This window comes from Sceloporus undulatus, chromosome 3 (genome assembly GCF_019175285.1).
Source record: "Sceloporus undulatus isolate JIND9_A2432 ecotype Alabama chromosome 3, SceUnd_v1.1, whole genome shotgun sequence".
In the NCBI taxonomy this organism is placed as follows: Eukaryota; Metazoa; Chordata; class Lepidosauria; order Squamata; family Phrynosomatidae; genus Sceloporus; species Sceloporus undulatus.
This window is the reverse complement of record NC_056524.1, coordinates 142542682-142566949: the sequence shown is the minus strand read 5'-3', so window position 1 is coordinate 142566949 and position 24268 is coordinate 142542682. Positions and strand designations below refer to the sequence as shown.

At 38.1% G+C, this 24268-nt stretch overlaps 1 protein-coding gene across 1 annotated transcript; it reads right to left on the bottom strand.

Moving 5' to 3' along the window:
- Window positions 1-963: 963 nt before the first annotated feature.
- Window positions 964-24262, bottom strand: MAEA (macrophage erythroblast attacher, E3 ubiquitin ligase). The gene is made up of 9 exons (XM_042459118.1): window positions 24177-24262; window positions 18145-18327; window positions 16338-16541; window positions 12667-12789; window positions 9499-9575; window positions 8404-8512; window positions 4658-4791; window positions 3987-4182; window positions 964-2331 (listed from the first exon to the last, which is right to left on the bottom strand). Exons 1-9 carry the CDS (start codon window positions 24243-24245, stop codon window positions 2236-2238), a joined length of 1191 nt encoding a protein of 396 aa, XP_042315052.1. The 5' UTR covers window positions 24246-24262; the 3' UTR covers window positions 964-2235.
- Window positions 24263-24268: the final 6 nt, after the last annotated feature.

Below are 24268 nucleotides of genomic sequence, written 5' to 3'. Positions count from 1 at the left end.
GGCCTCCTTATTCCTAAATTGTAATGAGAAGTTGGGGATGCAGTGGCTCAGTGGTTAAGACTCCAATTCTGACAATCAGAGGATCAGAAAGTTAGCAGTTCAAGGCCTGAGTGCTGTATGATGGGGTGAGGTCCTGTCAGTAGTCCCAGCTTCTGCCAACCTAGCAGTTTGAAAGCATGCTAATGCAAGTAGATATATAGGTACCACTTTGGTAGAAAGGTAATAGAGTTCGGTGCAGCCATGCTGGCCACATGACCACCGGAGTCATCTTCGGACAAGGCTGGCTTTTTGGCTTAGTAACGGAGATTTGCCTGCTGAGATTTAGGAATGATGAAAGCCTCTCAGCCTGCAGCAAGTGTGGGACATTGAGAAGATTGACATTGATGCTCCTACATAGTTTTGGTTAAGGCTGCTGTTTTGACCCTAGCAGTACAAGACCAAAGCCTTTCCCCCCACTACTTGATCAGAAGGGAAAAGTGAATGGGGTTCCTACACCAATTGGCTGCAAGCAGGCTGTAGATCCATTTCTTGTGTAAATTTACTAAAATGAATGCAATCTAAATAAGCTTCACATGAATCCTAATTACAACTGCCTGGTTCCAACCATGTCTCCTTGTTACAAGATTCTAATCTCATGAATATCAAGTCACCTAATTCCTTATCTTCGGCAGAATTTATTAAGTATAAGTGAATGAATGTTTAGAATAGGTAAACAGTGCATGTGTTCCACTACTGCCTAGTTATGAAAAGTAGGTCATGACTTCTAAAGATGATACTCATATCACACAAACTTCCAGAACATTCTGAAAACAAAGCTTAATGACGAGTGACCACTTGTCAATACTCATATTATATAAAATGTAACCCTTTTGGTAGCAATAATTTAAAAAACCCTGCTGAACCCCAATGGAAGACCTGATATTCAACTGTTCAAGGAACAGAAACAATGGTCATGAAGAAGGCTTATGTTTACAGACTTTATTAGCTAATCAACATCAACATGCAAAAATAAATGCTAAATACAAACTTCTACCATATGGTTTTGTTTCAACTACAATGAGTTTTGTTTGGAAATTGATAAGGAGGTGATCTGTAGCTGTTAAAATTGAACTAATCTCTGGTGTAATGAATACCCTAACATTACATAATTATCCTGAAAGGCATCTTCAAAACTTGCCCAACACTTAAGGTTACCAGCTGATTTTTATGTGAGTACATTCTCAAAGCAAGAAATAAGGCAGTAGCACTAATGGTTTGATACTGAATCCTATGCACATAGTAACTAATAAATGAAGGATCTTAACACTATGGTCAACTGGAAAGATATACATACAAACTGCGTATTATGCCTGTAACTTAACCAGTTCTTTATATTTATCCAGTCTTCCTAATATGCTTTAGGAGTGGAGGAGAGAATAAAGCCTCGTATTTCCTTTCAAAGGAATTCCTAATTATTCCAGTGAAAGTGAAATTAGTTCTGCACTAGTGTTCCATAAAATGAGTTAAGAGTATCCCATGGAATCATTTAAAAGACAGAGTGTAAGAGGATATCAAACAAATGGGTTTTAGCCAATTGCTAACACAGAGAAAGGAAGCACACGGGCCTATAGGAAACTTGTTTCCAGTTTGCATGTGACAGCCACACTTCAAAGGGAGTTGTACATGCATTCATACTCACGCATACACATTCATATTCTCCGACACAGCACACATGCATACTCATACACCCGAGGCCACAGGATGGACACACATTCAGAAGCTGTGACTGGCCTCAACTCCTTGGTGTGTATTACAGATTTGCATATTTGGCCTCCTCAAACAGCATGTTGTTCCACAAGTGGGTACACACTGATGATGCTGAAAACAGGTCTGAAATGTGAAGTGGCCCTTTGAGATCCATTGTAACTTTATCCTCCACAAGTGAAATGGTCCATTTGAGTACGGTTCTTTTTCTGGATGAATATTTGAGGAAAGTCCAATTACTGTTACAAAATCCAAACATTCAAAATTTGTTCCCTCCAAGTACAACCTTTTAGTCATATTTCTTCATTCCCAAACAGTATATATTGTTGCTCACTGATCTTTGGTCGCAAGGAAACATGCCACCAATAAATCTGAATTTCCCCACCCCCCAAGTGGCAGCTCTCTTTGCCACTCTCAAGATATCTTTCTATAGGGCATGCCAGAATATCTTGTGACAAATTCCAGTGGCACTTCATTGTGTGTATGAGGGATTTACATAATGTAGACCTTCTCAGCTTGTGAGAAGTTGAAGACCTCTTTGGTTCTTGGGCAAATTACTTTATCATCTTGACGAACAGAAAGCAAGGACTAGAACAAAAGAGAAAAAAAGAAAATATATCAAGACATTGAAATTAAATATATTTAATATTTATTCATTATTCAACTGCTTTAATCTAAATGCTAACTTGTAAGAGCTAGAAATAATACCATGGTCATTTATTTAATCTCACAGACTACTGTATGTCAAAAGCATGCAGGCCAATGTCACAACAACCCTTTTGTAAGCCTGTTTCCAAGACACTTTGCACAGAGTCCATTTGTATTAGATTCTACTCGTATTACTCTTGTATGTAATTTAGCTTATTACCTTTGAAGTGTTCTCGTGACAGAAACCAAAGAAAGTTTTAGGTAGTGAAAAAAGGGTAGGGACATTGAGTGTGTAGTTACCAAATTATCAGGTGAACAGGACAGAGTGTTATTCACGTACATCATGAGGCAAACCAAAAGGTATTACAATAATGTGGTCTCATAAGAACTATTACGCAAAACTATACCATACAAAAACACTACACTCAGTAGGCTTACACATCATTTAAACCTATCTAAGAAAGTTTTTTACTTTTTAAAAAATCTAACAATATGAAGAAATGGCAGTTAAAATAGCTATGAAAGTAATTCAAAAATCTACTCTTGTCATTCTATTTCTATTACTCTTGGGCAAAATAAATGCACGTCCCATGTTGGATTCAACTCATTCACTGTATGAGATTTAACAAAAGCTTTCTAATGCTTGGAAAGGTATGTGCTGTGATGTCTGCAAAAAGTTAATGAAGCTATTAAGAAAATGTAGTTCCCTGAAGGTGAAGGGGAAAATGAAGTGGCTAACCCTTCATGCAACTGAATAAGCAGCCTAGAATCATCTACAACACATAGATGTTCATCACCAGCCAAATCAATATTGAAAGAGTTTCTTGAAGGCCAGGTTTGAAAACCCCTAATCAATTTCATTGTAATTCAACACGTTTCTTACCCTTGCCTAAGGTAAACAGGTGTCCTATTTTACAGAGAACAGTTCTTTCTTTGAAGAGTTATCAAGACTTAATAGGCATTAATAGGGGCAATGGCTGAAAAATAAGGCAGATAAAATTGTCATAGCCTCTTCACTCTCTAATATTAGTACAACCGCTTAGTTTTCAGCCTGTTGCACACTAATTCTTTATTATGAAGAAAGCACTAATTTTCTTACTGATGTAGAAAGTTAAATCTGTAAAGCAAATACAGTTGCCTCTCCATTTTCGTGGGGGATCCATTCTGGACCCCTCCTCCTCGGTAAAAATGGGAAATTGCTTATATTCAGACCCCATTTTGTCCCCCTCTGTCTGCCGCCCACAAATGGATGAGGGACGCAGACTTTAAGTCTGTGAAAATGGTGGGGCAACTGTACAGTGGACCCTTGTTATACGCTGGGATTTGGTTCCAAGATCCCCCACGTATAACAAAATCTGTGTATGATCAAGTCCCATTAAATGTAATAACATAGCAAAATGGTGTCCCTTATAAAAAATGGAAAATCAAAGTTTGATATTTGAAATTTATACTTTTTTTGAACATTTTCAAACCGTGTATGCTTGAATCCGTGAATAAAAAATCAGTGTATAAAAAGGGCTGACTGTATAGTGCTATTAGTTGTGCAGAACAACTGAATCAAGTTCAGGACAGATTTTTTAATAGGAAACACTTACATTGTATCCATATACATATCCATTTGGAAGCATCATGGGAGGATTATTTTCATTCATCACATCTCCTGAAATCTTGCAGACTAGTCGGGAGTTGGCACAGTGTGCCATTGGCAGAGGCTGAGCCAGCTTATTTAGGGATTTGCTACACACAGGGCAGTCAGGGTTCTTTGAACTGCCATCCTCTTTATAACATTGTCTATTAAAAAGCATGTTAAAGGACAACAGCTACAAAAATAAAATATTTACTGTTATTAACATTAAATGGGATTCAGTTATCTCAGATATCAGACATCTTAATTTGAAGAAAAATTCTGCAAACACTGGAGTTTTGTTTCAGCGCTGCCACAATAAAGGCAATCAGTTGTGTATAATTTGTACACATCTGAATCCCTTGAAACATCTTCACATGTTAAGTTCCTTTTAAGACAGAACTAAAACATTTAGTGATTCAGAGAGTATTATTAAGATTTGCTCATGTTTAAAAAGAGATTTCTGCAATTCTAATCTTACGCTACAATTGTAATTTTAACAGTTTTCCCCTATAATTAAAGATCATTGTTTTGAATATTTATTTGCTGATTTAAACCAGCATGGTAAATACTTAGATGACAAAATATTCAAGGCATAATTTTTGAAGACCAAGCATTCTATTACAATACATTAAAGGATACGGAGTTTTTATAGCTGAAAGGCCAGCCTGAAGTGTTATAGTAAAGACCGAGTTGTTCCCCAGCTGATGCAGCCTGTAGTTATCATATCTAAACTGCTGGATTAGCATCCTCCATCGAGCAGGGTCCAGAAGATCCTAATGAGAACACACAAAAAGCAAACCACACATTGAACATATTGATACTCAAAATACTGAAGCAATAACTGTGTAGCATGATCAGGTCTTGAAATTAGCATCTCAGCCCATAATTATGACCACAAGAAAGTGGTTCCACACTCATTATCAAAAAGGTCAACATTAAAGATGCATGTATTTATGCAAACATTTATGAAAGGGGAATGTGAGTACACACTTGTGAAATCAGGCCATTCAGCTATGGTTTAATTGGAAAATATGTGGCCATTATGATACTGTTTTTCAAGGAGATACCTGTGTTCGTCTAGTTCAGCTAAGAAGAAAAAGGGGGAGGAGAGGGATCTAGTAGTACATCAGAGACGAATTTCGGCATCAGTAATTCAACAGGATTTGGTTATTTGTGTACCCAGCACATACCAAACTGGCTACTGTGGCATCCTAATCTCCTATTCTTTTAAAAAATAGAAGCTAATATTAAAAATGGTCTACATGAAACACACCCTAGCTCATTCAAGAGAATAAAACTTAAAATTATTAGTTGGCTACAAAAACAGCCAGATATAATAACAAGGAGATGACTATTATATAGCTACAAAGTAAAAAAGGAGAAATAGGGGAGCAGAGGCTAAAGAAAAAGAACTGCTGCAATAAAAGGACTCAAGTAATATGGTGTTGCTCCAGAATTCAGAGAAGTCTTATTCCAAACAAGAAGGTGCAAGGAAGCCATGTGATCTTTCTCCTATGGCTATACTGTAACCCACTGAATGGGAAACGTGGCTTACAATATTTCAAGACAATCCTTTTGACCATTATCAAAAGAAATTACCACTCTACAGATCATAAAATGCCCAAAGGTTACCTTCCAGGATCAATGTATTAAAAGTAGATTTTATTTAGATTTGGCACAGTACTAATAAGTGGCTTTCAACTTATGCTGAAGCTGCTCTCCAAGCAACCTGATTCATCCTCAATTAATGGGCTGCCTAAATTTATCCCCATTCCTGAGAATACAGAGACCTTCTCAAGACACTGGATGCATTCTTCCATCACAGGGACCTGTAGTTTCATACTGGATTGATGTATATGCAGTTCTCAAAGGGAGCGCTATGTAACTTCAAATGGAAAAGCCAAATTGCCTCTGTTTTGCTGCCTTTATTTCCACTAAGCTTTCAAACATTTTGTTTAACTTTTCGCCTACATGCACTTCCTGTAACATATAAAATATAGATGTCAAAGAAAAGTATGCTTTGGTCCAATACCATGCAACAATGAAGATATAGCCTCTGGTTGTTCAGGATGAAGTGGTTCATTAGACACAACAGAAAAAAAATCTAATTTGCAGCTAGGGTAAAAGCACTATGGTACAGCACATGAGACGTTGTTGTACTTTTATAAAACTGGCCACTAATAACCTGAGCAGAAAAAAAAAGCAAGCTTAATTCACTTGAAATGGTTGACTGGTACTTACCACAGCATCCCCTTTCATTCGTCTAAGTGGCATAATCTACATCCATCCTTAATTTAACAGAAACTTAATCCAGTTTATATTTATTGATATTATGCTTCACAGAAAAATTAATTGAAGCTAAAGTAACTTCTGCACATTCAACTTTATCTCCTCTCTGTCACACATTTTAAATTCTTCTTGTTCCAAGTTTTTATTACTCGAATAATATAATTTTGCCATTACCTCTGCAGCACAGAACCATTTCAAAGGAAGGCTTTTTTCAAAAATAAAAAAAAAAAACAAAAAACATGTCATACTGATCTTCATCAGAACACAAATTTAGTAGTTATCATAAATCTGTTCCCTGCCATTAGAAGCAATGTATGTATCACAATGAATTAAGAGCTTGCCAATGTGTTGGGGGTAGGGGTGCATGCTTACAGACAAAGAGCACCTAGGACTTGTACTCTGAAGGCAACACAAGGCCATTTTGTCTTTTCTTAATACAAAATATCTTTTGTATTAAGAAAAAATTAAGAAGCACATTGTAACACACTGGCTGAAACAAAGCCAAATGTCCCTTCTGATACATAACATTCATTAAACCTGACTGACTTGAGTCGTTTCAGTTGAGTTTTTTTTTTTAAAGAGCCATCAAGGTATAGTGATTTGAGTGCTGTACAAGGACACTAGGAGACAAGGGTTCAAATCCCTGTTTTCCCATAAAAACTCACTAGGTGGCCTTGGGCAAATCACACACTTTCAGCCTCGGAGGGGGGCAAAGGTCAAACCTCCTCTGAACAAATCTGGCCAAGAAAACCCATGATAGGTTTGCCATAGGTCACAGTGATGGGGTTAAGTGCTCCTTTGAGGCAAGAGGCTATACTGAAAAGTGAAGAGTGCTGCTAGTGTGGTCTCTCAGACAGGCTTTTGTAGTGAAGCCAGATTAAATGTGCCAAACAGATACTGGGCAATACTGTAGTGGGGAAGAAGGGTAAGACTGGTGGAAGATCTGTAAAAGACCATCACTGGTAACATAATTAGCATTTGTCAGTAATAAGTACTTTCAGAGAACAACACCCCCCCCCCTTCCGACAAAAAAGTCCTCAGACAGGTTCACCTTAAGCGCTGGTAGATGACAACTACAAATAATGATGCGGCTAAGACACATCTGGACTCAAGATGCTTCATTCTACAGAGACAGAATCTTCTCTAGTTCTAACTAAAAAAATTCAACAAATATGGAAAACAAAACAATTGTCCCCAGATTGGAAATGCTCAAAAATACATTTCAATCTTCATTCTAATATACAATTCCAATTTACATTTTTCCCAAGTGTTCTGAGTGTAACTTCCACTTCACTTTCTTAAAATTGTAAGTTCATGATCAAAGGTTTCTTATTTGAACGAATCCATCACCCTTTCATCTTTAAGAACACAAATAAATGGGTCCAAATAAATGGAGCAAATCAAACCTGAACTTTCTTCGAGGAGGAAAAAATGACTTAACTGAATCTGTCATACTTTGGCTATATTATGAGAAAAATGACTCACTAGAAAAGAGAATAATGCTTGGTAAGGCAGGAGAAAAAGAGGAAGACTGCATTCCCAATGGATAGACTCAATCAGGGAAGCCATAGCCCTGAGTCTGCAGGACCTGAGCAGGGCTGATGATGACAGGGTGAGTTAGAGGTCTCTCATTCATAAGGTCGACTTGATGGCAATTAATAATAATAACAACAACAACAACACACACAATAGTCAATAGTGAGAATAAAATGTGAATGTGTGCTTATATAACTGGTGCATGAACACTAAGAATGCATTTGTATAAACAGAAATGGTCAAAGAAAATAAGTAACACCATATGTCCATATTTTTGCTAATCCTCACATAATCCTTTCTGATAGGTCAGACATATAAATTGTCAACACAGAAAAAGCACAATCATAGCCAGACATATAAATTATCAATTTAGAAAATAAGGCTATAAGTAATTATTTGTTGATAACAATACGATTAAATACCTGTCTGTAAGTTTCATTTTAAAAAAAACCTAAATATTAAACAATAAGTTAGTAAACACAAGGATGGGCCAAAGGACACTGCTGTAAAAGAATTATATGGTCATTTATTAAAGTGAAGTTAAGATGAAATAACTATACCTTGTAAGGAGAGATATGAGTATCAGAAGGAAAGGCTAACATCCCCATCACTTGTCGTACTTCATCCAGCTGACTTCCTTCAGCCTGGCTAAAATGTTTCCGTGCATGTCTGAAAATCAGAATTCAAAATGATTTTTCTTATAATTCCAGCACTTCAGTTTCTGCTTTGTTATCCTAAAACGCTATCTAAAGAATAATAAATTTAAAGAAAAAAAATATTGAAAAGTGAGGTTTTCCTAATAAACAATTATAATAAACAGTGCTGACTTTATTGAGTGAAGCCATTTCTCCAAAACAAGGGCAATCAAGCTCCCCCAAATTTTTGCACTGATTCCAAAGCAGTGCTATGGAAGATCTGGATCAAATCCAATACTAGTGATTCATGATTTGGAGAACAGGAGCATGATGCAAGTTACTGCAGCAGCACTGAGACCTCTGAAGCCCCCCTGCACTGGCAGAACCATGGCAGATCACAGCACTGATATCACCATTTCACATCTAGTTATAGGAGAGACACTTCAATGATCTCACCTGCCCCCCACATAGCACAGAATAGCTGGGGGGGGGGGGCTTCTGTTTAGCAAGGAGAGGATTTGAGCACTGCAGAGAGGATGGGAATACCAACCCCTACAGCACCCTAAAAAGGATGCATGCATGCATAAGTGAAACTTACAATTCTGTATATCCCTAAAATGATGCCAGCTGAACTGTGATAACATGTGAACATTCCTATTTTATTCATGTATTTCGCCCACAGGAATTATTTCAAAGTAGTGAGGTTTCAAGCTACTCAATCATTCACATTAGTGAAATTAAATGTTAGTTGCAACCTGTATTCTGGATGAACAATAAACTATTCCAGGAAGTCAAACACAATATATACCTTGTATTATGAAGCAAGAAGCTTTAAAAGTAAAACAATTATGGTCCAACAAAATGACAGTCGAGAATATTTTTTTTAATGTCCCAAGCAGACAAGTCTGAATCACTGTTAATAAGTAATAACACTGAAGTGCAGCTCCTTGGTGCTACTCCAATTATTAGTAAAGTAAAAAATATTCAGGTAAATTATTGCTAAGCATCTTATTTTCATACCTCACAGCATCCAGCCTCTTATTCTGCCGAATGAGTTCAATGAACTCCTGAATCCTTAGACTGAACTCAAGACAGCTCTGAAAGTAGAGACAAGATGGCATTTCATGTATGGCAACAAAAGCCTTCAGATATTGGAAAACTTAACAGTGTTTACTTGATTATGAAAGCAATAGGAATTCTGAAAATTACTCAATGTGATAATGCAAAATCAAAAAAAGTCAATGGCTTGCATTTTATTTGCCCCCCAAATTTATACTGGTGAAATAAAAGAAGAAAAAAGATATATCATAACATTGACTATTTTAAATAACCATGTCCTTCTGACCAATATTCCACTTTTAGCTGGTAGCATGTGGTTCAGTTTTCATTTGGAATATTATATGCTGTAGCTGAAAATATTTTCTGAAAAGCAACATTAAGGGAAGGATCTCTGTCTTTGAAAGAAGCCTACTTGGCTAAGAAATAATTCCTTTCAAATACTAGTCTGAACAGTCCTCATTTTGCTCACTTGCTTAACTCATTTGCTAAATGAAGGTCCATGGACTGATGCCAATCCAAGAGCCATTGGTTGCTGGTCCCTGGCAAGTTTCCAGGAAAGAAAGAAACCATTGCAACTAATGTGAACAAACATAGTACTGGTCCCTGGAAGGGAGTGGGGGACAGCAATGACAGACCTTCACACCAGATAGTTTGAGAAGCACTAGGTTAAGTCAAGGTATTGCTTTAAAAGTTTCAGTCTTAAAAAATGAAAACAATCCAAAGAGTACAAATTCATTTGGTAAAAGTGAAGGGTGAAGCTGAACAGATTATTTGCATATTGTTTGTTTACTCTGTGATAGCAGATGCATCCACTAGGTTCCTTTAGATAATCCATAGATAATCACTGCCAGAATTCACTGTAATAGGAAACATATTCCTAGCGTTGAGATCCCCCCCCATAACATTCAGCAGAAATGCAAATTTCTCACTTTAAACATAAACTCTATTCATGTTAAGATTTACAGTGGTGCCTCGGGTTACGAAATTAATTCGTAACGCGGCCGCTTTCGTAAGCCGAATTGCCATAGGCGCTAATGGGGAAAAGCCGCGATTCCGTGCGAAAAAGCCGAAAAAAGCACCAAAAGTTTTTTCGTAACCCGAAAAAACATTCGTAACCCGAAACAATAATTCCCTATGGGATTTTTTCGTATCCCGAAAATTTCGTAACCTGGGTATTTCGTATCCCGAGGTACCACTGTAGTTACCTTGAGTAGTAAACACTATGGAAAAGACTGATTAACAATATTGCATAGGGATTTTTTTTTCTTCACTGATAAATATTTTCTACTACTGAAATCCACTATATAGTTAAAACAGTACTGCAGACAGAAGGCTGTTTAATATAATTTCTACATGGAACTAGATTGTGTACTTGCAAAACAGGTTTTACAAGTGATACCATACTATGTACTTGCATAGCTGGCTAAAATAAAGGTATGAATAAAAAGAAACATGGTATGAATCATATCTCTGCCATGAGCAACCCAGATAGTCATATGAAAGTCACATCACCTTCAGCTCCTTATCAGCAACTTGAAGCTATCTCATAGGGCTATTATAACAAATTAAAATCTGTGAAATGTGCTAACACTCTAAAGCACAATATACAATGGAAACATGAAAATTTAATTACATACCAACATACATTACTGTCTTTTTATTTTGTCCTGGTGCAAGGGTGGGTATGAGTGGAAGGCTAGCAAACCTTGAGGAGCTGCATCCCCACTGCAAATCCCCCCCCCCCCAAAAAACCTTTTTTTCCGCAACTGCCCCCGGGCATGCTTGAGGCACCCGGGGGGGGGGGGGTCATTTTTACCATGTTTTTATTCCCTCCTGAGCCAATTTAGTTTCAGAAGAAGCCTTTTTTTTCAAAACAGAGCCTTGAAGTCACTGCTGTTTTTTTTAAAAAGGCCTTTCCTCAGCCTAAAATGGCCAAAATGTGGAGGAAAATATTTTTTCAAGATAAAAAGGTATGTTTTTTGAGAAAATTTCTTACCCTTGTAGGACCCTGGGGGTTGTAAAAATGGCCCTGAGGTCTGCATGCTGTCCATGGCCTGCACTTCGCCCACCTCTGTTATAATGTGCTCCACTGTTGGTCATACAGCCAACGAATAATGACAATTTAAGCACAGAGATAGTCAAAGACTATACCTTGGCTCAGTCACAGATCAAATGGAGACTGTACTCAAGAAATCAGAAGGAGACTAGGACTTGGAAGACAGTTATGAAGACCAGAGAAGATCCCCAAAGTAAAGATATATAATTGAATATCAAAGTCAGAATTATCCAGGACAGAGTATTTCTGATTTGTTATTTGGTTGTGAAAGCTAGAGAATGAAGAAAGCTAACAGAAAGAATAATTCACTTGAAATGTGACACTAGAGAAAAGTTCTACAGATTGCATGCACTAGGTAACAATAAAAAAATGGACTCTGGAGCAAATCAAGCCTGAACTTTCCATTAGCAGCCAAAATGACTAAAATGAGGCTACTGTGCTTGAGCACATCATGAGATGGTATAACTAGCTAGAAAAGACAACAATGCTTGATTCAATAAAGGAATCAATGGCCCTTAACTTGCAAGAGGGCTGCTGATGACTGAGGTTCTTGGAGGTCTCAAATTTATAGGGCGGGCATAAGTCAAGCTGACTGAACAACATACAACAGCCACATCACATGCAGTTAAATGATCTGTTTTTACAACGTGTATTGTCCACTTTTGAGTGTTCAGTACATTTCATATACATTAATTTGTTCTTACAGTCCCTGAAATGTTGCCCTAGATTCTAGCACAATTATCTTTCTCAATAGGAAGTTAATTCTCATTTCAATTTTCAGGAGATGTTCTTTCTGTGGAACTAAGGGGTTAGTACTGAGCATTTTGTCTATCTGTCATATATTAAGAGAAAGTTTAATATATTGTAAGGCATGATTTTAAGTACCTATAAATCTTCATACATTTTTCAAGTGCATTTTTCATATAAAGCAGTTATACAACCTGATAGAAACGTAACTGGGTGGTGCTTGTCATTTTTCAGGAAAAAGCAAACATCTAACCATCATGGTCAGACATAAAGCATATGTCTAATACATTTCATTAAAGCTCTGATCAGCTTAAAAATCTGAATACCTTCATCTTCCTGAGCCTAGATTTGTTATCATGACACCAAGCTAAACAAGTCATTGTTTCTTGTCTTTCCAAGGATTCTTCTACTTCTTTTGCTGTCAAGAACATCTCAATATTTACCAAGTCCTAGAAAGAGAGGGAAGAGTTCAGTTATTCATCTGTGGAATGAAACCATGTTTTCATGAAGGCAACCAAATATGATAAAAACAGACCATGGCATATGCCATTGTGAGTTCCCACAGACAGAAAGTGCATCTATTTGGCTTTCCAGGATCAAATCCTTCTTTTGTTGACCCCTACATGAGAGCCCCAGAACCCTATTTGACAGGACCCCATGATGTCATTTTCAGGAGCTGCTGTGGAAAGAGGGGATAGGGAAGTATTTATTCACTAGGCCAGCCCAGTTACACACTAGCACTTTAACCATTGAGTTAAAAGGCCACTTTTCTATGTAAAATAACAAACCTTTACATTTATATGCACCATGAAGGGCACAAAAGATCATGTATTTGTTATTACATTAATTTTGAATATTTCACCATTAACCAAATGCATATGGACATTCATCCACCATTAAGTTTCTAAAGCACTTTACTCCTTGTCTTTACTAACAGGTAATACAATTTCATGACCTTTTCAGTGATAGGCAAGGCATCACAATAAATGTTTATATTTTAAAAAGGAGATGCACAACAAGATTATTTCATGAAGAGGAGAGAAAAAGAAGAGAAGACTGCTACTGCTACTAGTTGGAAAACTGCTACTAGCTGGAAAAGTTTTGCAGCATTGGCATTGGGAGGATGGTGAAGAAGGGCTGGAAAAAGTCAGACAATACAGAAAGGCAGTGTTGAGTTACAGCACCATGTCTGCAGTAAACAATGCAATCTTAACTTGGGAAAGAATGGAATTCTACTCTAGGTGATCCTACTGTGTGTGCTTACACACAACAGGCAAATTATACAGCTGCCATCTGAATCACTTGCTGAGCATGTGCGAAGAGCAAAACAGAAACAAAAGGGGAAAGCCCATTAGTCTGCTTCATCAGCTACCCTGGCATGTTGAAAAGCATAGATCTGTAAGCTCCACCACCAAAATGGAACTCGTAAGAAAAATGGAGGCTATTGAAAGGGGAAAAAATCATCCCAGGATGCATTTTAGAAGAATCTTTCCAACAGTCACTAGAACATTCAAAATGTTTTTGTTTCCTTATGTAAGGCTTACCTGATTGAATTGTTTCATTTCACATGTACATAATGTTAGTTTTTGGGGGGTTAGGGGTGATTTGCTAAGACATATTGCTCCCCTTCTTTTTTGTGGTGTAGGAAACTATCCTCATTCTATCCATTTTATTTCTACCTTAGGTACAAAATTTTCTGTTAAAACCAGGTGCACACCTATTTCCTTAACTGAGGCATATTCGTACAGTGCAGGTGGAGTCTCCCTTATCCAGAATTTCAAAGTCCAAAATATTTCAAATCCCAAAACATTTTCCATGAGTGGCTCAGATAGGGACACCTTTGCTTTCTGATGGTTCAACGTTCACAGACTTTGTTTCATATACAAAAATTTAAAAATCATGTATAAAATTACCTTCAGGCTTTGTTCATAAGGTGTACATAAAACATCTCCACAACAAATGTACATACAACAATTATGTACATGCAAATACAGGTATTTCAAAATTTTAAAAACCTGCAAAACACTTCTGCTCCCAAGCATTTCAGACATAGGACTTGCACATATTGGCTATACTCAACCTGTATATCCAAGATGCCTAAATGTCAGTATGATATTTACATGCAGAATATCACTAGAACTGTAAGAAATAAGTATTAATAGATTTATCACAAAATAGATTTATCACAAAGGGTAAAGAACAATGGAAGAGAAAGATTTCAAGTAGATGATTGTTACCCACCTCGATCCAATACAGGGAGAGGCAGGATACAAATAAATATTGTTGTTGTTGTTGTTATTATTCCAAACTGAGCAGCAGCAATGCAATCAATGTTTGTTTGGCACATATAGGATGTGATTTCTCATTTAGAGCTCTCTACTTTGAAAGCACTTTTCAGTTATTCAGGTGCTCTAATCTTGGGGCTGATGCAAGTGTATTGGTTATTCAGGATGGGATGAAACAGTCCTGGTCTAGTATCTTGGAGATTCATGTGCATGTGTTTACATGTGCATGCGTGTATCTATCTATCTGTGTGTGTGCACGCGCGTGTGCGCATACATATGTATGATATGTATCTTGATCTTTATGTGCAATTTTAGTAGTAGGAGGGAGGGTTCAGGGGATTAGGGAAATTTTATTATAGTCTGTATATCTGTTTTATTGGACTACTGTTATCCGCCTAGATCCTGGAAGGGAGAGGCGGGATGTAAATAAATATTTTATTATTTGTTTATTTATTTATTATTTATGATAGACTAAATAGTCAGATACAACAATATTTAAATTGGTATGTGAGTACATTAAATTAAGACCTGTCATCCAATTGTAATGGCCATATAACCTCTGCCCACATTCTTCTAATGCCAGTGAGCATGAATTAGATTTTAAAATTCCATTCAGCTGAATAGCTGGTAGCAGGAAATGAAGAGCCTGTTTGTGACAAATCATCCAGTATTAACATGCCTGCGGCAAGTTTTTTATTGCTTGCATAAATTACTTGCTATTATACTGAATCATTGAAAAACAAATGCTACTAAATACTTCAGTCTGTAAAAGGACACTGTAGCAGGCTCTGTTGAATTCTTTAGCCCGGGTTAGTAGGAATAAAAATACATTTTAACTAGATACATTTTGTATCAGTATCTCCAGTGACTATCTGAAGCTGTCAAAAACACTACACTAGCAGAACTTCAGAGCAAGTGCAACAAACTTTGCTGTAGCAGAAAGATCTGCTGTTCTTTAAGTCTATTTATATAAATAAATTTATTCAAAGTGTATTTCACCTATGGAAAATGTGCTAGAAACTGTAGAAAATGGAGTTCATGAACAAGTACTTCAAACTTCAGTCACAAGTTTAGTAGGTGTTCTAGACAAACAACACATAACATTTTTAAAGAGACAGTCATTACTTTGTGTCTATAAAAAAAGGGTGGGGAATGGGGAGAGAAAATGGCCGTGTGGAACCTTTATGACCAACTAATCTATTTCAGTATGCAAATATATCTGCATGGCTCTGAGGAAGCAGACCGAGTCTACAAAAGCTTATGCTACAATTTAATTTGCACAGTTAGTCTCAAAGGTGCTACAAGATCCCTGTGCATATTGATACTCTAGAATAACATAGCTGGGTCTTTAACCGGTTTCAGTATAAATTTTTCTAGACCCCATGCCTTTGAAGAAGTGGATTGTAATTCACAAAACCTAAAGCTGAAATAAATGGCTTAGTCTTAAGGGTGCCACAAGACAGGAAGCATTTTTCTGCCTCCAGCCATGACAGAATCCCTAATCCACTTTCACTATCAGGGTCTAGAACTCTGAGATAAAGATCTAGTAGGCACTCTCCTCTTCTCCTCAGAAGAGGAGTGGAGCCTGCAATGCGCCATGCTATCCCTTTTCATACATACATATCTATGTATATATAAGAACCATACATGTTAGTCACAGAGACTGTGAAGAGAAGCATTTCCACAGTTAGTTCATTGAACTAAGTACCAACCTCAATACCACTTTGCCTGGCTAATTTTACAGCTGTATTGTAGTAGCCACATCGCAAGAGATGTTCCACCATCATGCGATCCATTCGTTTTTTCTTCCACATATTTGCAGCAGCTGGTTGATCACTACTGTGTTCTTTAAGATGCTCAATCCTGCGTTTGCATAGTTTTGCACTCTCATCTTCAGCCTGAATTGACTCCACTGCCTAAGAAAATAGTTATTCACAACGACTTAAGAGGTGTGAACTACAAATGTGAAATAACTCAGATTTACTATCCTGCAATGTAATGTACTCAGATAGTTTCACAGTTAACTATACATACAAAACCCAATATACTGCGTAACTCATATACATTGCAATAGTCAAACCTGGATTAATGGCGTCATCCTCAATTAGATGATTACAAACTGTTATGCATTTGATGTGCAAATATTTAATTCTGGCATTGAAAATTCACCTGACTTTTCAAATCCCTACCAAAACCTGTATTACCAGCATCCTCTATGAAATGCAGGGAAGGACCACAGGCTACATATTGTCATACTGAGGGGCCCCAGTAGTTTTTGGGGCCCTCAGGTTTCAATAAATTTGTTTTTGTTCCAGAACAACATCTAGTGTGTGTGAAGAGCATTTCCCATCACATTGGAGATCCTTTGGGCCAAAATGTTGTTGCCAAAAATGACATTGTCAATACAGTCTGGCCCCATTGACCAATTTAAGCCCAGAAGTTTTAAAAAAACCCAGTAAGGGACTTCTGCCCACTTCCTGTTATAAAAGGAATCTCCAAGGCCTAAAATGGCTCAGTAAGACCCCAAAACATGCTGAAAATACCCTCTATGCCCCCTGCCTTTGTGGGAACGGTGCAGTTGAAGGGCTGCAACTCGGGTCTCTTTTTCTGTGTGTAAATACAAACATAAGCATGAGGTATTTGGAAGTCCAAGAACTTCCTATAATGCCTATTAGAGCTTTGCTAGAACACATGAAATACTAACATTATCTTTTAATTTTCAGATTGTTAATTCATGATTATGCACTAATGGCCATCTGTCGGGGATACTTTGATAGACTTCCTGCGTGGCAGGAGATTGGACTGGATGGCCCTTGTAGTCTCTTCCAATTCTATGATTCTAACGTATGGTATCTCCAATTACACCATTTGATGACTCATACAAAAGCAAGCATTTTCAAAATAATAATAATAATAATAATAAACCACCCACCAACTACACTCAAGTCTTCTGGTGCTACTAGAAAACCATCTTTGCTTACTTGCTAATTAGCTTATTTGCTGTTCACCGCTATGATCTTTGGAATAGCAGTATATAAATAAAAATAAAAAAACAAATCTTTGGGACTGAAGAATATTAGTTCATTTATATAATATCATCATTGATATTATACTTGTTTTAGTTATTTTTACAATAATGCCACTGATTCCATGCGTTTGAGAATTAAGACAAACCATCTAACTTTAGATTAAACTTGAGACTGATTTACCCTGGTGTGTGTAAAAACTTCCATATACTATACATTTTGGAGAACACATTTCAGTAAGTTATAAGAAAACACACAAAATAATGAACTTTATCTCAGACTTGGGAAAGCTACATTTTATTTCTCTTTTGACTCATTATATAGTAATCACACAGATGTGGGATGTCACATTTTGTTAGCTTTGCTACTTATTAAACCTCAAATGCCAATCTTATTATTTTAGCCTTGACAACTGAAAAGAGAGCAAAATGAAAAAGAATGACAAAAGTTAGAAACCCAAAGAATAAAATTCTTGAAAGGAAATACACCTTACCTTCCGTTTCAGAACACTGAGCTTTTCCACTACTCCATCCAGGAGACTAACCACAGAATCCACAGCTGGACAGCTGCTCAGTGTTTTCTCTAACTCTGCTACCACCATTGTAACGTGACTAGTCTCCCGATCAATGTTTTTCTGAGCAGCTCGGAACCGTTTATTCAGTGTTTCGTATGGTACCTTTAAAAATAAACATTTTTAGTATTTTCATCTTTGTTAGCTTTTTTACAGTTAACACAGAACAACTTAATTGATCAGACTTATGTTCTATCTTGCTAATATATTTTTATTTAGCTATGATTTATTTAGTTATGTTCCTTTTAAAACAGGTTTTATTTATTTACTTAAAATCTTAATATACCACCTCCACATAAATAGATACCAAGATGATTTACAATACAGATGTTCTATTTGTTTCCTAAAATCTAAAACAGCAAGAACACTTATAGAATTGAATGTATTTTTGTCCTGCCCTTATTTTTCCCAGACCGTACAAATTTGTCTACATGAAAAACAGTCTGAATAAGACTGAATTTTGATGCTACAGTGTAAATGTACCTCTTTTACCACTTACACCCTAAACCGAAGACTTTGATTTTTAAAAACAACAACAACAACCAGCAAGCCATTGTTAACTGGATTTTTGAAGAATTCTACTGTTGACATCAATATTCCTGTCTTACTGAGGGCCAAGATAGTGTAGATAAGCCATGCTCCTCTGATGGACTTACTACTGGTAGCTGTATATTGAGCATTAGCCTTACACAAACAAATAAACAAACCTGAATTTCCTCAGATGCAGGTTTTTGAAATGCCAAATGCATGCCCATTGGAGGGATGGGGGTTACATAATCCATGACTTGCATGTATAACCAGGCGCCCCTATCAAGTGTTCAATGAATGCATGACAATGTTTGTTTGCATGAGAGGAGTTGAAGAAATTAGAAAAAGAAAAAACTGTTGAACAGAATAAAGAAGGCAGATTCAGTCTTATCCTCAGAAATCTGTAAACGGCTCTAAGTAAATGGCTCTAAGTAAATTAGTCCTACCATCCACCAAACAGAAGACCCAGGTAATCAAAGGCACTTCACATATTCATCTGACATGTAGCACCAGATCTCTCCTCCCATGATGGCATAATCATGCATCACAGTTAGAGGGACAATCGAACTTTGCATGGATTTACTTCACAATGGCAGGGCAGAATATGGATCAACCCTTCTCCAGCTACTGTTAGACAAGTCCTCAAATAAGGTTGGCTTCTGGAAGACACTTCACAGTCTTTCCCATCAAGGTGCCCCCCCCCCCCCAGTTGTTTTTGTCTACAATTCCATCAGTCACAGCCAGCATAGGAAATGGTCAGGAATTATGGAAAGGCATCACATTGCAGAAGGCTGTTTGACAATGCCTCTTCAGTAGGCATCCCATAAGTAAAAATTACATAACCTGCAAAGGAGGATATGAAAGATAAGTCAGGAGGATTTGGAAAAGAGGGGAAATCATCATGCTATGGATCCAAAAGCAATCTTGTCAATGACAAAGGCCTAAAAATATAGCATCAAATCGGGTCCAGGAGTAGCCCCAAGATGAAATTCCAGTCACAAGGTTGAATTTTTAAAAAAATAAAAAATGTTTTCATTTTTTAAAAAAGATTAACTTACTTTTAATTTAGAACTCATTTTTGATTAAAGTCAAATTTCAGAATTTTCTTAAATCTATTAGAAGGCCTAAGACAATCTTGATGAATATTATATTTGTAACTTTTACTATATATACTTGACTATATGTCCAGGTCAACTTCTGGGGCAAAAATTATGGGTTCTGTTACTGGATAAGTTGAGGGTCAGACCTCAGGAGGAAGCCCAGCTGGGGAGAGGCTGCAGGGCCATCAGTCACCCTTCCCAGTCTCTCCACAGCTGGGCTTTCTCCCAGGGAGGGAGTCCAGCTGGGAGAGGTTGCAGGGCTGTTGCCCTTCCCAGCTGGGCTGTCCCTTGCGGAGCCAGCATGATAAGAGGTGGCTCAGGTCAAATACCCATGTATAAGTCAACTCAGATTTTTGGGGTCAATTTTTTGACCTAATTTTCTCGTATATACAGTAATTATAATCTGTAGATGTTAACAGCAGCTTATGGAGATGGGAGCTAATAGCAGTCCCACACAGGTGGTGTACATGAAATTCATCTGTCAGCCTTGCCTCTCTACATGCGAAAAAGTCAAGTTAATGAAGAAAATGGAGAGATGGAGGTATCTAGATATATATGATAGGGGCTACCCTTTCTTGATGGAATGAAAATCTGAAGCAATTCAGAATAGCATCTTAGTGTGTACCTACCATTTAACGAAACCAAAATCTCCCAAAATGTATTAAGGTTGTAATAAATAAGGTAAACAGAATATTACCCACTAATAATTTAGGCAATTAAAATTGAGTCAACTGAAAGAGCATGATTAAAGTCAAATTAACTCTGCCTATCCTATGTGAAAACAGAACAAGATCTACAAGTGAGCTCTACATTTATTAGAATCAACTACAAATTCTTCAGAATCAACAGCAACTCTTGTCCAACCAATAACTGACTCCAAACACCAACTGACAACTTCTACCTGAATATTATGGAGAAAAGTTTAGGAACTGAGAATTATTATATTGGTGAAAACCTACTATATGTTTCCTGATGACCTCTCTCTCCCAGTGGTTTCATGATCATACTGAAACACAGGCATGGGAAAGACTCATTAGGAATACCTGCACATTTTGAATCCTCATTGATGGGCAAAATGCTGTTGTGTGTTCTTGATTATATGCCCGTATTACATTATAGAGATCAAATAGAGTCAAATAGACATCACCACCACCATTCTAAAGACCTATTTGTTTGTAAAACCATCAGAGCCCATGTCCCTGCAACTTTCAGGTAGAGAAGGTATTTGGTTCCTCTTCACTTTTTGCTCCAGAGATAATAAATGAAGCTCATCACTATGGCTTTAAGTTATTAGGAGGAGAGATAGATTTAGAGGTTGAAATTGCTTAGCCTCAAACAGGCAAATGATCTACCTACATCACAGACAGGAGCACTACTATTGCAAGAAGGCAATCTGCCGTTCCCCCACCCCTTTTCTGAATATGCTGCTAGTGACACTGGGGTCTACGCAAGTCAAAACTGCCACAGAGAAGTCTGGGTTGCTGAAGAAATACAGGTGTGTAGCCTGAGATAAATGCAAAATGACAGAAGAGTCAAGTTAAACACACTGAGAAAGCAACAATCCCTTATTTATGAACTCTATGCACAACAATTCTCAAGTAGCCTGGAATAAAGTGATGGAAAGTCTATGAAGAGGAGAACCAACTTGGTGCAAGCCAGGATGAAGTGCTGAAATGTTCTCGACCTGACCCACTTCCCAAAATTTGAGAATAATTTTGTCACTGTAGCCTGAAAGAGTGTTCATCTGTATTATAAACTGCCAGTTTGGGCGACCGTAGCTGTACGTTCTGATTTTGTTTTCATATTACTGATAGAACCAAGTCAGCAAAAAGTGTGACGTTATCAAGTGCTGAACTCCAGGCCATCATGAAGTTCCTGTTCCTGCAGAAGAAATGCAGGATGTATGATGCAAACATGCTGTGACAAGTGCCCGTCACACTCAACTGTGAAGAAATGATGTGCCAATTTTCAGTGTGGAAATTTCGACATCAAAGATGCCACTAAGCCTTCAACAGTGTCAACTCCTGAAATGGTTGAGCATGTTCATAACCTCATTTTGGCGTATCAGCAAATCTCAGCTAAAACAACCGCCGAGACACTAGGAGATATCCAGGGAAAACACTGGGTTTGTAATTCATGAGCAGTTGGTTATGCAGAAGCTGTCGGCCAAGTGGATGCCAAAATGTCAAATGCTGGCCAGAAATGAAATCAAGTGGATAGTTCCAGGTTGATTTAGCACCATTTTGAATGATCTAGCAATAATTTCTTTGGAATAACTCATTGCTGTTGATGAAACATGGTTATATCATTATAATCCAGAGAGCAAACAACAGTCTTTGCAGTGGCATCACTTGGGTTCTCCATGGCTGAAGAAATTCAAAATCCAATAGTCAGAAGGAAAAAAATTCCTTCTGTATTTCTTCCAAGTGGCTTCTAAACTAAAAGTAGATTCTGATAAAAGTCATGTCCCAACTGATAGCTAGTCTTGTAAGTCATAAAACTACACCCTCCATCTCTACCTCTTCCCCTATCTAGCTGACACTTGTTCCATCAAGGCATGAGAACGTATATGTTTTCATATTGATGTATTCAGTAGAATTTAAAGTGTAACAGTACATTTAACTGCATTTCTCCCTCGATTTCAATGTATACTTTGATCCATTTGCTAACTACCCAGAAACCTTCTAACATGTCTAGAAGAACCGTTTCCCACTATGCATGAACAGTCATATTCACGGCAAGTCAACACAACAGATTACTGTCATGGTTGCAGACTCACTCCGATCCCAAATAAGAAAAAGATTGTCAGGAGACAAAAGTCTTGCTTGCATTCAGTGTCCACCTCTTGGAAGTAATGTACCAGACATACTGTACTGTATGTAACCTTTTTCTTGATCTTTGCACCAAACAGACTTGCCATGGTGAACATTTTCAGACATATAGATACATTTTTAGTTTCATTTATCATTACAACCAAACTATAATGATCTGACATGTTACACTATCTGATGTATTATGGCGTTCTTCACTTGTTCTACACAATGCTGTGGAACACAGTGAAGCACTGTGCAACTAATGTGTCAGCTCTCTGGAATATACGACAACATGCCGCCATTACAGATCAATATAGGAGCCTAGATCAACCATAGGCCTGTTACAGACTACCAAAAAAAAGTTGCTTCTGGTCTCTTTGGAGGTATGCTGTTTAAGTGATGCATGCATCCTCAGAATCCGGAAGCTGCACCAAAGCTGCACTCCAGTGTTTAGGAATGGAGTGTGGCTTTGGCACAACCTCTGGACTCTTAGGATCCGTGCATCATTTAAACAGCATACCTCCAAAGAGACCCAAAGCAGCTATATTTTGGCAGTCTGTAACAGGCCCTTGAATCATAGAGTTGGAAGAGACCGCAAGGGCCATCCAGTCAACCCCCGGCCATGCAGGAACTCTCAATCAAAGCATCCCCGACAGATGGACATCCAGCCTCTGTTTGAAGACCTCCAAGGAGGGAGACTCTACTACACTCCTAGGAAGCGTGTTCCACTGTTGAACAGCCCTTACTGTCAGGAAGTTCCTCATAATGTTGAGGCGGAATCTCTTTTCCTGCAGCTTGCATCCATCGAATTCAGGAAGTGCTATCGAAATGCTGGATGTGAGTTCAATAAAGGTAGGAGGCCACTGAGGCTCAATGAGGTCCAGGCATTATAAGACAGAAACACTGTGGGCATGTTGTCTTCCTAATTTGAGAGAGGCTTTTCTAGATGGTCTTGTACGGCTCTGGTTTGTAGCTTGGGGCTACTGTCAGACAGTACTCTCTGTAGGTCCAAAGCTCTACAAAGGACCGTTGTTTAGTGTGCCAATTTAACTCAATGGACAGACAGTCTGGCCAAAGATACTTATGGCATGGAAACTTCCTATTCAGGCTAGCACTGCCTACAGAGGGTGGGCCTGCCTTTCAATCCCCTCCCAGGCTGGGAATCATGTGGCCGCCTGGACTACTCTATCCAGGATTCCTCACTATGGACTATGCTGTGATTCCCACCCAGGTCTAGAAAGTACATGTATTACAGAACATGGCAATGGACTTGCGATGCCTCCTTCAAGGCTGCTATGGAATTCTGGGAGTTAGAGTATGTTGTGGGGCCCCACAACATACTCCAACTCCCAGAATTCCATAGCAGCCTTGATCCAGGCAAAGAGTTACCATCCCCCCAGTGTGGATGCAGCCTTTGTCTCGTCCAGACGAAGCCAGCCCCACCCCGTTCTTCCCTACCCAGGAAGGAGGGCCGAGGCCCCCGCAGGCCAAAGCCAAGGCCAGGGGCGCCCACCTTGAGCGTGGGGTACTCCTGCACCTTCAAAGTCATGGAGAGCTGAGCCGCCGACTCCTGCACCGCCATCTTGGATGCCAAACGGCGGCTCC